Source organism: Aedes aegypti, chromosome 2 (assembly GCF_002204515.2).
Source record: "Aedes aegypti strain LVP_AGWG chromosome 2, AaegL5.0 Primary Assembly, whole genome shotgun sequence".
In the NCBI taxonomy this organism is placed as follows: domain Eukaryota; kingdom Metazoa; phylum Arthropoda; class Insecta; order Diptera; family Culicidae; genus Aedes; species Aedes aegypti.
In genome coordinates, this window is record NC_035108.1 from 149,704,360 (window position 1) to 149,718,245 (window position 13,886).

At 38.0% G+C, this 13,886-nt stretch overlaps 1 protein-coding gene across 12 annotated transcripts in view; it reads right to left on the reverse strand.

The window, feature by feature from the left end:
* Positions 1–2,691: 2,691 nt before the first annotated feature.
* The window catches only part of LOC5568875 (protein N-terminal glutamine amidohydrolase), a 121,138-nt gene continuing 109,943 nt past the window's right edge, over positions 2,692–13,886 (reverse strand). For all 12 annotated transcript variants that reach the window (XM_021842703.1, XM_021842701.1, XM_021842698.1 and 9 more), the window contains exon 5: positions 2,692–3,723. In XM_021842703.1, the coding sequence (XP_021698395.1) occupies positions 3,590–3,723 (134 nt within the window). In that variant the 3' untranslated portion in view covers positions 2,692–3,589. The remainder of the gene's footprint in view (positions 3,724–13,886) is intronic.

Genomic DNA, 13,886 nt, shown 5'->3' on the forward strand with positions numbered 1-13,886 from the left:
GGCGCGTTGATGACGGTTGTACTCAATAGCGATGATCAACCAATTCGATGTAGTCCGACCAGGCGGACGGAGGGCAGTGCGATGTAACTCGACCCAAGACAGTGCGCTTCGACGGAGAAGTATACGCCAATAGGAACACTCTGAACCCAATCTTCGAGTAATCTGCTTTTGGGCTAGACGAAGAATGCAACGCGCACGCACAGAAGCACAAATAGAAGAACGCGGTGCAGCATTCAGAGAGACAAAGTTGACTCTCAAAAAGGAAATCAAGAGTCGAAAACGGGCATGCTTTGATAGTCTATGCCAGAGTGCCAACTCGAGTCCGTGGGGCGACGCCTACAGAGTGGTAATGGCTAAGACCAAAGGCGTCATAGCGCCCCAAGTGAAGTCGCCCGAGTTACTGCGATCGATAATCGATGTACTCTTCCCGTATCATCCCATCCCCCAAGCCCATGGCCGTATGCGGTAGATGAAGGAGAAGAAGTGACGACGGTGACGAACGAAGAGCTGGCAGATGTCGTGAGATCATTCACGTCAAACAAGGCACCGGGACCCGATGTTGCCTTAACATCCGGACATGTTCAGAACCACGATGCAACGCTGTACTGATCAAGGGATCTTCCCGGATGTATGGAAGCGACAGAAATTGGTGAAACAACCAGGTGACCCGTCGGTGTATAGACCTGGATGTCTACTAGATACGAAGGGCAAGTTATTGGAGGGGTTGATTCTCAACAGGTTAGTACCGTATACGAAAGGTGCGGACAACAAGTTTGGATTCAGGAAAGGTAAATCTACTCCAGTCGGTCATTCATACTGCTGAGGTGGCAATCGAGCATAAAAGGAGCGACATCCGTTACTGCGCGGTTGTCACTCTGGATCAGGCATTAAAGATGTGAGCGAGCACTGTGAGCGCGATCCTGCTATAATCATAGTACCCACCCTCTGTGAGCGAACTATGCTGCTCGCTCGGACTCCAATGAATGATCACGGAAGTTCGTTGCCATGGTAAACAATGAACTGGAGTTTTTGCATAACTCAATCGAAGTATTCTTTTTCAATTTACAATCTGAGTTAACCTGACATCAGGTAAATAAAAAACAGCGAACGTTCAAAATGTCACGCAAATCCGCGCGTTGCTCAAGTGAAGTGATGCTGAAGGCTGGCGCTGCAGGTATTCTGGATGTGAAGTATGCGTTCAACAACGCAAGCTGGGAAGCGATAGTCCACGCACTTCACCGCCTCAAGGTACCGGTGCAGTTGGGTAAGCTTTAGAAAACTGCTAGGATTCTACTGTGTGACACAGAGGAGGTGCAGAAAAGCGTTCGAATTAACTCCCGCGAAAATTCAATTCTCAAGGTTCAATCTTAGGCACAATGTTATGGAATACGATGTATGATGACGTACTGAGGCTGCCCCTTCCGACGGGTGTTAAGATTGTTGGCTTTGCCGACGACATCACCATAGTGGTCTATGGTGAAGTAGAGTTGACAGCAGCGCTTTCTATCTCCATAGTTGAATTAATGAGGTCTAGGAAACTGGGACTGGCCCGTCACAAGACTGAGGTGGTGGTGGTCAACAACCGTAAGTCCGAACAACGGACGCTAAACTCGTTAGATGGCTCATCGGGCTCATGATCACAGAAGATGGTCAATGCTTCTACCAAAGAGGTATCAGAGGAGTCCGCAACACGTGTAAAGATAAAATGCTTAGAAGTTAACAGCAGGAATGGGTTAAGTCCACTAAAGGTAGATGGACCCATCGGCTTATACCAAATGTGCTAGATTGGTATAAAAGAAACCATGGGGAAGTAAACTTCCACCTGACGCATAGGTTCGGGCACTCAGAATCTTCTACGTGCCCCAATTGTGCTGGTATGGATGAAACAAGGAGCATGTCGTGTTCGATTGCCCCTTTTTCATTGTTGTAAGAGATCGCACAAATTTTAAAATTTATGGACAAAAGACCGCAGACCGGGTTCTGAAAATCCTCAAAAATTACCACGTGGTTTACGGACAGTCTCTAATGAGCTATTAACATCATTCCTAGAACAAGATTACAATATTGAACTGAATTGGTTTATGTTTAATTCGTAAAAATGTGACGATGCTCTATATACATTATACGTATTAATAAATTAATAGAACTATTACTGTTTTTAAATATTTTTCACAGCACTGTACAGGTTGGCGCCTGTTATCGTGGCAATAATCATTCAATACTAGCTACTCACTGTGACTAAACCGTTGCGTTACTTTATATTATGCCCAATACCCGTGAAGTGCTTTTACTTTGTCAGCCCGTGTTAATCGTATCGCATGATGGTCCTAACTTAAAACAACTAAAATCGTAAGTAGAACAACCAACTCAAGAGCGCGAAACGACCTGTGGCACGGAACGCAACCGAATATAAACCATAACCTACAGGTTTAACCTTTCCCAACGAGTAACCCTAACGATTGCGAAACACGTATAAACACAATGGAGTGAAGAAACACGGAGGGGAAGAAAAGTTTATCGATCTTAATTAGTTAACTAATATCACATTGTGGTATGCGTAGCGTAGAGAAAAAGTTTAAGAATTCTTACGTCCTTGCTGATGTTTTTCCTCTAATGGTGCGGTTCTTCATACACATATCAGTTGCGTGGCGTTTTCTTTTTGTCCTTCTCACGGAAAATGCAATGAAGCAATTATGTTTCCGCACAATGTGTCGCCTTAGTCGACCTCCGTTTTGTTCTCTTGGGTAGATATAATCACAATATGTTAAGTTTTGTGCATTAAAGGAGGAAAAATGTGTCTTGTTCGTACTTCAATTCATTCTCTTTCGTTAGTTTTAGTTCAACAGATAATTAGCCCTTCGAGTTTGTTTTTATCTATAAATGCAACAATCATGTTCGCTGATTTAATCTTCATTACTTAACTTTGTATTTTGTTGTATAATATCTCGGATCTCATATTTGTTTCTATGTTTCTCAGCTCTTTATACTCAATAGGATTGATAATCCCTTCTAGATTAATAATAAATTCATAACACTTAAAATCATACGCTCAAATATGACTTCAAACCTTTGCATGTTTTGTTCTTTGGACGCGCATACATTGAATTAGTTTACTCATAAAATGTTGAATTTTATTTGCTATGCACATGCTCTTGTTATTTCCGTTCGTATTCGTTAAACTATGAATTGTAATTCTTGCTACACTACGTATATCTCTCTCGGTGATAAAAACTGCCTCCGTATTGTTCGGTTTCGTACGAAAAAACTGATGATGCACCATACAGATCGCCAGAAAGCTGCAGGTCATTTTCCGCCCGGATCGAATGCTACCGTCCAATCACCGCACGGCGGACCATACGTAAATTATTGAACCTACCACCAACGAAAACATCCACCGTAACAAATGCCTGCTCGTAATTATTACACATTCCACCAGTAGCGGTGACAGTGGCGATAGCAGCAGGACCGATGACCAACAGTTGCGGGTACAGCAACAGCAGCGGCAACAACAACAGTAGAAACAGGAGCATAAACAGCAAATAGTGAGGCAGTCACTGTCACCGAGCACACCACCTACCGTAAGCGTAATTTAGTTCTGCGTTTTGGTGATATTCCTGTCGGGTGGTTTGTAAAACTGTTGCACAAAATGCAGCAGGTCGTACACACTGCCGGGCCCTTTGCCGGGTTTCATGCAGATGAAGTCATCCAGGCTGTGCGTGTTGGCTGCAAATAAAGGGCGGAAAGGGAAAAATTGTTTGAAAATTGATAACGTTATTATGGAACAACAGTGGCGTGGTCTTTTTAGTGCACTGAATAGTTCATGTAGCTAGGTGTTGTTCATATACCACATGCCACTGAGCAACAACGTTCCATCCCTTCCACCAAAAAGAACTTGTGGTTTAAAGAGAATCCTATTGACCCCAAATTAAAGTTTCGATAACTTCGCGAAGTTCAAATGGATTTTCGATTTTTCCAACATTTTGAAAGCAAACTTAACCCGCATAGGCCTGAGTGGAAGCAAAAATATTGAAACCCTCACCACTCAGGGAATTCTCAACGGATTCAAATGATATTTTGTCAGTTTACTGGCCCACATTTTTAGTTTCTGGAAGTAGCCAAAGGAACTCGGAAATATTCATGTGGCCAGAGTTATTTCGGTGGGTGACTGGGTCAAGTCGGGTAAAAAGAGCTATTTTTGAAACATGCCAAGTTACCTTTATTTATTTGCAATGACGATCATTTTGATTTGCATAAATCATTATGATCAGATATTCGACATTATAAATGGAGAGTTTTGCACCGTTTAAAATATACTGGAGATAGCCATTCGGACGTAATGCCCTGAAGAACCGGCTATAGATTTGTTGGATACTAAACCGTTTCAATTTTCTAAAAGTAGAAATCAAATATAATTGTGCACCAAAATACGTTCCCATAAGCTTGGCACAGATGTTCAGATACAAATTGGCCACTTTATCTTAAGTTTGAGGCGTCCCGGGATCCAAAAATGGTCATTTGTAGGATTAATCAAATGCAAAACTCAAAGTTATCCAATTTAAGCGTTTCTCAAAAGGTTCACACTGATGCAATTTTCTCAAAACTCCGTCATGTAGTGGCCACACTACAACCGATTCCGGAAATTATCTGTGACATGAAATCTGCCTACCTCCAGGGGCACAAACGCACAGTACCCTTCTCACCTGACTTGACCCAGTGATCCACCGAAATAACTCCGACGAAATAACAAAGTTTCTGTTGATCAGTTAAGCAAAACAAATGCAAAAGTAAAAAGTATTAGTATGACACTTTACGTCAAAGCTATTTTCGTTGGAATCAAGTACATTTGAGCAGTCTTCAAAAAATCCCAATCCAAGAGCTGCTGAGATTTAAAATCACCAGAGCAAGATTTGCTACGCGCGCATTTTCGGTTCAAATCCAGGCATGCAATGAATCATGCCACGTGTATGGGAGGATTGAATCCCAGGATTCAATCCTTGATTAATTGTTTGGTGGTAAAATAAATCTAGTCAGCAACGATATTTCTGGCAATGTTAACTGAAAATTTATGTCTGACAGGTCGTTTGGGATGAGTCTATCGTCGCTTTTTGATAGCCTTCTAAACACATAAATGAAATGCTATCAGAATTTTAGAATTGACTTCCACAAGAGCATGTCTGTTTTTACTAAATATTATGCTGTGAGGGTCAAATATTCGACTCCATACACCTCACCAAAGCTGGTAATGACCGCCAGAAGAGCCAACCATTAGAGTGGTTTGATGCAACTCTTGGACGTTTCTGAACCGATATAATTTTATTGTTTTTCTGCACCTCTCGTTCAATAGGTTTGGTTCATCCCAATCCCCATTGAAACGTCGAATGTATTAGACACGAGGAACATTTTGTACTTTCAGGGAGCATGTTGTAGGTATTTTTGTATTCAATTGATCTTCTGCGAGCCTAATGACAGTGATTCAATCCTGAGATTGAATCCTGGCACAAATCCCGCACGCTGAGATTAAAAAAATCAGGATTCAAAACGATCCCGCTCATCAAGATGAATTCAAAGCATTCTTGTTTAAATCTTGGAGCAGAAGGATGATCTTGGAAGACTGCATTTGAGGATTTATACACAAATATTGAAAATTTATAAGATTTTAACATTTTTTATAAGCTCACAAACAATCTGTTTTACGATCACTATTTGATGAAGTCAGAATGAGTTCGTCACTTATCCTTGACAGTCTAGTTTCAGTAGAACATAAATACGGTCTCAAATCTCTTAACGAATATCATTTTTACAAACTGGGAGCGTTTTTGTAATCGAAGTCAGAAATTTCCATATAGCGTTAAACGCAGAGGTATGCAATACCCTATAAATGTTCCGTAATTCATTCAATTTTGTTCGACTATCAAAGTTACCCCGAAACAGAAACCTGACTTTCGATTATATGAAAAATTATATATCGATTCAGAATAAATCTTTTGGCAATCTATCAACTGCAATCGATAGTTAGGATACCAGTACTTGTTTTAAAAATATAAATTGTAATTCTTTGAAACAGCATGCATAAATATTCAAGTTTTCTTCGAAAAAACTATCAAAGTTACCCCGTTTTACGGTACATAGATTCAATACGATAGTGACGAACAAAAGTACAACTTTTCCGAAAGCACTACCCAGACAACCAATATGTACGTATAACGAAATCACCTGGAGGCTTTGTATGTGCAACATTTCACTTATAAGATGTCGCGAAAAGGCCTTCTACGTACAAAAGCGGAGGCGATATGCGTGCATATACTATGTGATGAATAATAACATACATTGCGAGTGTATATATATTCTACCGAACTAACCTGTAATCTTATGTGACTTAACGTATGAAAACAAATGTTGATTTGACAGCTGCTACGGATCGATTCGACTTACTTTGTACGAGTGTACGGGACAAAGCAAAATGTACAAATGAACTCAGAAAAAAGTGTTTTATGCGAGGAAACTCATCAATCCGACGAGTTTTCCACAGTGTTTTGCGGGTTTGATGTAATTAGTATGAATAAACGAGTTGAAACGTGAACTTTCATGCGATTTCTGGTTGTCTGGGTAATCTTCAAGATTGATATAAAATTTTGAAACATATGGATTTGAAATATTTGATCATTATTGCCTCCTATTACCACTAGGGTAGAAGTACCAATTATGGCTATATCTGAACCATGTGTAAAGGTTCGAACATCAGCGCCACCAACGCAGACAGCCCGACATACAAACTCGTTTCGACAACACGACGTCACTAGTGAACGTCAAAATGCATTAGCACACAAAGCAACGCTAGCGACAAGTGGCAATTTTTGATATCGACACTTGTGCCAAAGTGTAAAAAGCGGCAAATTTGTAGCGTTCTCAATCTGACGACAGCGCCACGTAACAGGAGCATAACGACATACTTTGAAATGACCAGTACAAGCTTTACACACGCTGACGAGAAAAGATGAACGTCTGTTCTCTGTGGCTTTAGCACCAATTATGGCAATAGTAAGAACAAAAAGAGATTATTCTTATTGTTTCACTAGAATATAACGGATAATATTCACAGGAATGATAAACCTATTTGTATTCGATGGTAACTAAACCTTGATGAGATCATTCGTGCAATTAGCTTCGAAATATGAACATTTGAAAATTTTGCCTCACACATATGTGTGAGCAGTATGCTAAAGAACACCCGTTACGAAATATATGTTTTTATCCGTAAAAACTGCCTCAGCCGATAAATGTATGTTGTCTAGTGAGAACAAATGAACAGATGTAGCTGGTGAGCAATCAAACCCACTGTTTTAAGTTGGAAATCGTGTTATTTCTCTTATGTCGATAACTGGTACAAATAGTGTAAGAGAGCCCAATTGGGTCCTAAAATGTTGAATGAAATATTGTTTTTATTTAATGATACGAAAGAGCATGTTACTGCAACTATTTTAGCAATTTTCCTCGCTCAAATGACGGCTATATCATATTTAAAATTTAATTTAAAAATTGGGGCCATAAATGAACCTTGACACTTTTGATCATGTTTGACGTTCGCACAATCGACAAAAACACCACAGGGCTTTTAGTTTTAACACTGGGGTTGTTCATATCTGACATTTCAGAAGGGACACGGAAAGCAAAATACACCCAAAATTTAAGTTTAAGCCAAGGAGTGTGACAAAATCTAAAAAAATGTTTTTTGGACTCAAACAAAAGAAAAACATTGAAAAATTGAGTAAACATGTGTTTTTGGCCTAAACTTAAGCGTTTGGCACTAAAATTGGTACAGGCCTTTAGGACCCTATTATGGCGATACTCTGGAGGCGGTTTGTTTACATTTTTGATCAGTGAAATAAAAGAAGTAAAGCTATTTTACGGGTGACTTCCACGACGGGACGGTTCGGTAAGGCATTATCTTCCCGTTTTGTACTCAATAACTAAGATTTATCGATCACACGTTCGAAAACGTTCGCAAGCGGAAGATGCTGATTTCATGGTTGAGAGGGGGTTTCAGCGACACTCTAGTTTTGAATTTTCCTTCTTTTTTTCGTAAAAATTAGGCGCTGGAAAGATCATGTGAGCTCATTAATGCTGTTTTGTATAATAATTTGCATTTTCACTACATTTACACTTACATCCTTTTCGAAAATTAATTTGCTACCATGAACCTATTCCAATAAATTGATTTAACATCTATTTAACATTTTTTTTTTTTTGAAAATTTTATGAGCAATTACTTCATAACATACCGTAAATTCGGGTGAAATTGATCACCGTGTCACTCGATTTTATTTCTTCCTAATGGAGCACAAATATCAATGTAACCTGCAGTGAATGAACGTTGTTTGTCGTAATTATTGTTGAATTGTGTGTTGTTAAGTGTTTTGCGTTAAAGAATGTTTATTTCTATGAAAATAATGTAAAATTCCAATATCATGCGCGGTGCAATATTGACGAACATCCATAAACTTCTAGTTCTAAACAAGGATTTGAACATGGTATAAACCTGAAAGTTTGTGAGGATGCTTGAGATATATCCCCAAACCAGATTTCATAACCAAAACTCGTACCAATTTGGTCATTCGGTGGAAATAATTGAATTTCTGTTAGATATCCAGATATTCCTTAGGAAATTGCATACATTTAGGCGTTTTTCGCGTAATTCTTGAAATTTAACTATTCAATTTTTCTATAATTATTGTATTGTTAAGAATTTAGCAAGCATATTCGGATTCAGGGACCTCAAATTTATTATATAGAGTTGGTTTGAAAACTAACAATAACCGCATTGACAAGTGATCAATTTCACCCCGAAATAAGATTTCCAGATTTTTTATTTTAGAGATATTTCTTAGCACTAAAATGACATTTGTTAGAAAATTTCGATACATGAGCGAATGAGACTCACCTTCGTACTTGTTTTCCTGCATTCAATTGTTTGGCATTGTCAACATTATAGAAAACGGACAAGAAAAACCGTGAAAAATGATCAATTTCACCCGAAATTACGGTATTAGCGTTGCATTATCATTCGCTCTGGATGGCGTTTGAGTTCATTTCGTGCAAATATTCGATAGTCCATAATTGGTACACTTTTATGTCGAATGCTAGGAACACTATTGCCATAATTGGTACAAAGACAACGCTTTTTAAAACCAATTTTTGGAAGCTAAAAGTCAATTTAGTACTAAAACGGTTTATTTCAATTGTTTCGCAAGACTTCAAACTAGTAATGAACACCAACAAGTCATGCTTACATTTTAGAAACGCAGTTAAAACTTGATTTTTGTCCATCCTGTTGACATATTGCATCCATAATTGGTACATCTACCCTATTCCGTTCTAATCAGTTATGCTAATTATTGCTTTTGCCGGAGAATTAGCGGGCTAGTGGTTACTTGGGTAGTCACACTGACATGATGCTCGCATTTTTGCGCAATCTTTGCAGAAATGAAAAAAAAACTTGCGGAAACGCACCAACCAACGCACATTGGGGAAATCCGAACCCAAAGGTGGAAAAAATTTATAACTTTTACAATAGAAAGACTAAATACAATATTTAAATCATTAAACATAGGAGATTATGGGGGTCATTTGCACATAAATAAATAAAAAAAAAAACAATAATAAAACCATCTGCCGTTGTTTCTGATTGAAACAAATTACACAAAAGGTTAGTTACACAGTCACTACTGTAGCAACTTCGTGACAGTTAAATTGCATTTTACAAGAAATTATTCGGGAAATAATTTTGTCTTTTTACGGATATTTGGTATTACAATATTCCTATTGCCATCATACACTAGAGAAAAAGTGATCATAACAATGAAAATGCAGTTGATACCAATGTTCAATTCTAGATTCTTTTTTCCAAAATCGATCATTCATTTAACTAGTATAATTTATTGTTATTATGTTTGTTATGTTGCCGCCCTCTACCTTTGCTGATTGCTTGTTGGTTGACATTTATGTCCCTCTTGGTGAATCATACTGTGTTAATATTGTAAACAGTTATTATAGTTACATCTGTTTGACTGAATTTCAAGCATGTTCAAGAGCTTTCTGAAATGCATAACATAAAGAAATTGTTTTCTTGTTTTAAATGTTTTCATAAAAGAGCCCAAGCAAATTCGAATAACAAGAAGATAAACGCTGAGTCATCAGATAGCAAGCATTTTATATCTTAATTTGTTTTCATTTTGGTTGAATAAGCAGGCAACAAAACAAACATGGCATAAATTATACTAATGAAATGGATAACTGAGTATGAACAATATTAAAAATTGAGCGTTTTTAACTAGGGTAAGTGTACCAGTTATGGCCATAGTGGTTCCCTATTTCGCCATACGTGATAACTTGAATGTCTCCACATTTTGAAAAGTTTTGTGTGTTTTAGCATTAAGATATAGGATATATCTTGATGTTAAAACATTTAAAATAATTAAAAATGTGAAAGTTATCGAAATAATGCATATGGCCAAATAGGGAACCACTATGGCTATAACTGGTACACTTTCCCTACTACATCTTCAATAAAAATGTGCCATATTAAAATATATGGAAGACTTTGTTTGTTCACGTTTATGATCACTTTTTCTGTAGTAGGGTGTAGAGCTACTTGGGCACTTCCATGATTCACTTTGGCAGGGGGGATTTTTTCAGTTTAATTGTCTGAAACTTTGCAATAAGAAACGCTTAAATACCAAATACCTGACCAAATATGAGCTTTGTAGCCCACTGCCGAATATTGTAATAACAAACATGCGTAAAAAGACAAATTTATTTCCCGAATAATTTCGTGTAAAATGCAATGTTACTCTCATGAAATTTCTACAGTAATGCTTGTGTAACTAACTTAATCCTGAGTGATTTGTTTCAATCAGAAAAAAACTGCAGATAGTTTCTTAATGGATTCTTTTTTGAGTTTTTATTTGTTTATTTTTTTATTATTATGTGTAAAAGTTCCCCACATAATGAATTTAATTCGGAGATATCCGTTTAATTAATTATGTAACAAATCGTTTTTAGGGGAATTAGGGCAAAAAAAGCCAAAACAAACTATGTGCTCCCACTATCTCCTATCAATGAGTCTAACGGCAATCGATCATTTAGATCTATATCGTGTACCCGAACTATCGCATATCGTTTAAAAATGTTTGGAATTTATGATATAAGAAGGTAAATTATTCACAATATTTTGCATAGAGCATAATTAATGATCACACATTTTCTACAAATTTCACTACAACTTATTTCCGCAAGCTTTATTCATGATTATTTTACTATTTTAGAATGTATTTCAATAAAAAATACGTTGTAAAAGTTGAACACAAAAATTCCTCTTCAAAAATATTTCATAATCCCCTAAATTTCCATCTATTTGTAACTTTCTCTATTAAACATTGTTGAATGGACCATAAATGACGGAGTTCACGGGAAATAATCTCCATAATAAAACAATTTTAACAAAACAACATGAAAATCAAAAATTTCCAAGGAATCGGGGCAAAACGGGATCCATAGCTTATCGCGGGGCCAGTGTTGACCAGACTCATTTCCCCGAAATTCGAATTGTGAAGCCATGAACTGTTATAACTGTGCGTTGTATTCTTGAGATGGAGGGGGAGGTGGTTGGGCTTGAGTGTTGCACATGGGATCCGACAGTTTCGATCTCGGTGGGCCGTAATTCAAGTTTCGGTGAAATGATTCGCACTCACTCACTCACTCATTTCATTTCACCGAAACTTGAATTGTGGCTCTCTGGGATCAAAATTGATCGATTTTGTGTGCAGTACTCAAGCTTAACCATCTGCTTTTCTATCTTAGGAGGATAGAGCATGGCTGTAGTAGTTCGTGGCTTCGTAGTTCGGAAAATGTTGTTTTCGGGGAAATGAGTATGAACAACACTGCGCGGGGCCCAGGTAGCCGTAGCGGTAAACGCACAGCTATTCAGCATGACCAAGCTGAGGGTCGTGGGTTCGAATCCCACCGGTCGAGGATCTTTTCGTAATGGAAATTTTCTTGACTTCCCTGGGCATAGAGTATCTTCGTACCTGCCACACGATATACGCATGCAAAAATGGTCATTGGCACAGCAAGCTCTCAGTTAATAACTGTGGAAGTGCTCATAAGAACACTAAGCTGAGAAGCAGGCTCTGTCCCAGTGGGGACGTAATGCCAGAAAGAAGAAGAAGAAGCTTATCCCAGAGCGGTACCACGTTTATAAAACCATCACCAACCGATTCCTGAGAAAATTTCCTTTCGAACGAGCTATAAAACTTATTTTTAGTCTTTCTATTGTGAAAGTTATCAATTTTTCCACCTTTGGGTTCGGATTTCCCCAATGTAAAACGTGTGGAAAAGTTTCACAAACCGGATCACTAAGAAAACACAAAGGGTTAATCCGTCTCGGCCTGATTAAAAGCCAAAAAAATGAAACTTTCACCACTCAGCGAATACTTTAGGGATTTCAATAATGTTTTCTTCTTCTTCTTTCTGGCGTTACGTCCCAACTGGGACAAAGCCTGCTTCTCAGATTAGTGTTCTTATGAGCATTTCCACAGTTTTTAACTGAGAGCTTTCTTTGCCGATTGACCATTTTTGCATGTGTATAATCGTGTGGCAGGTACGAAGATACCCTATGCCCTGGGAATCGAGAAAATTTCCTTTACGAAAAGATCCTCGATCAGCGGGATTCGAACCCACGACCCTCAGCATGGTCATGCTGAATAGCTGCGCGTTTACCGCTACGGCTATGTGGGCCCCATCAATGTTTTGTCAGTATATAAAAGAAGGTATCGACCGTGATTGTTTTATTTTATTTTGTTTTACGGCTATAGCGGTCATGCGACTCAAAGCTAAAGGGAGTCTATAGAAGCAAATGATGGAAACGAATAGGTGCATAGGCGTCGCAAGGGAGCGACAAGATTGAAAATTTTTAATTAGGTGGTGAAAATTGAGCAAGCCATTTTTTTGTCAGTATACTCTTACACATATCGAGTTTCTTAGACTGATCTGAGGAACTAGTGAATGTTCCGGTGGGTAACTGGGTCCAGTCGGGTAAAAAGTTATCTTCATTTATTTGCAATGAAAATCATCTTAATTTGCATGAATCATTGAAATCCGATTTTGGACATTATGAATTAAACTCTACACCACTTAGCATGTATCGCATGTGGCCACCCGGATTTAATGGCCGGAAGAACCAGCATTGTTGGATACTAAATCGTTTCAAACCTTCAGAAATATAGGATATAACAACATCATTGTTCTCAAAAAACGTTCCCATAAGCTTGATTTAGATATTTGGAGAAGAAATGACAACTATAGTAAAATTTGGGTGTCCCATGGCATCCTAAAAATGGCCATTTTTAGGGTCAATCTAATGCAGGTAATTTTTCGTCGTATCATCCATGTTTTCTCATATACTTTGCTATGCAAACAAATATTAACACACTTTGTTAGTACATGTTTTAGAAAAATAAAAACATAACAGTATCTATATAAACTTTCAAACCAAATAGCAACTGCAAAACATGAATTGTGTTCAATTTTCTATTTTTCGCTGATCAATAGAAGCAAAATGAGTAATATGTACGGTTGTGTTCATTATATGCAGTAATGTACCAGAAAAATATAAACATTTGAATGAGAAGACAAACCTACAACTAGCGCTATTTAATGCCTACTTTTTCCATATGGAATAGTTTCACTTACACAAGAAACCAACCAGATGACTGGTTGCAACTTACAGACATTCTCAGTGTATAGGTAGTGGCGCCAGTCACGTCAGAACACAACAGACGAGGAACATACAACAGATTCAACTGATCAAACACTAGGGGAAAAGCACCCAT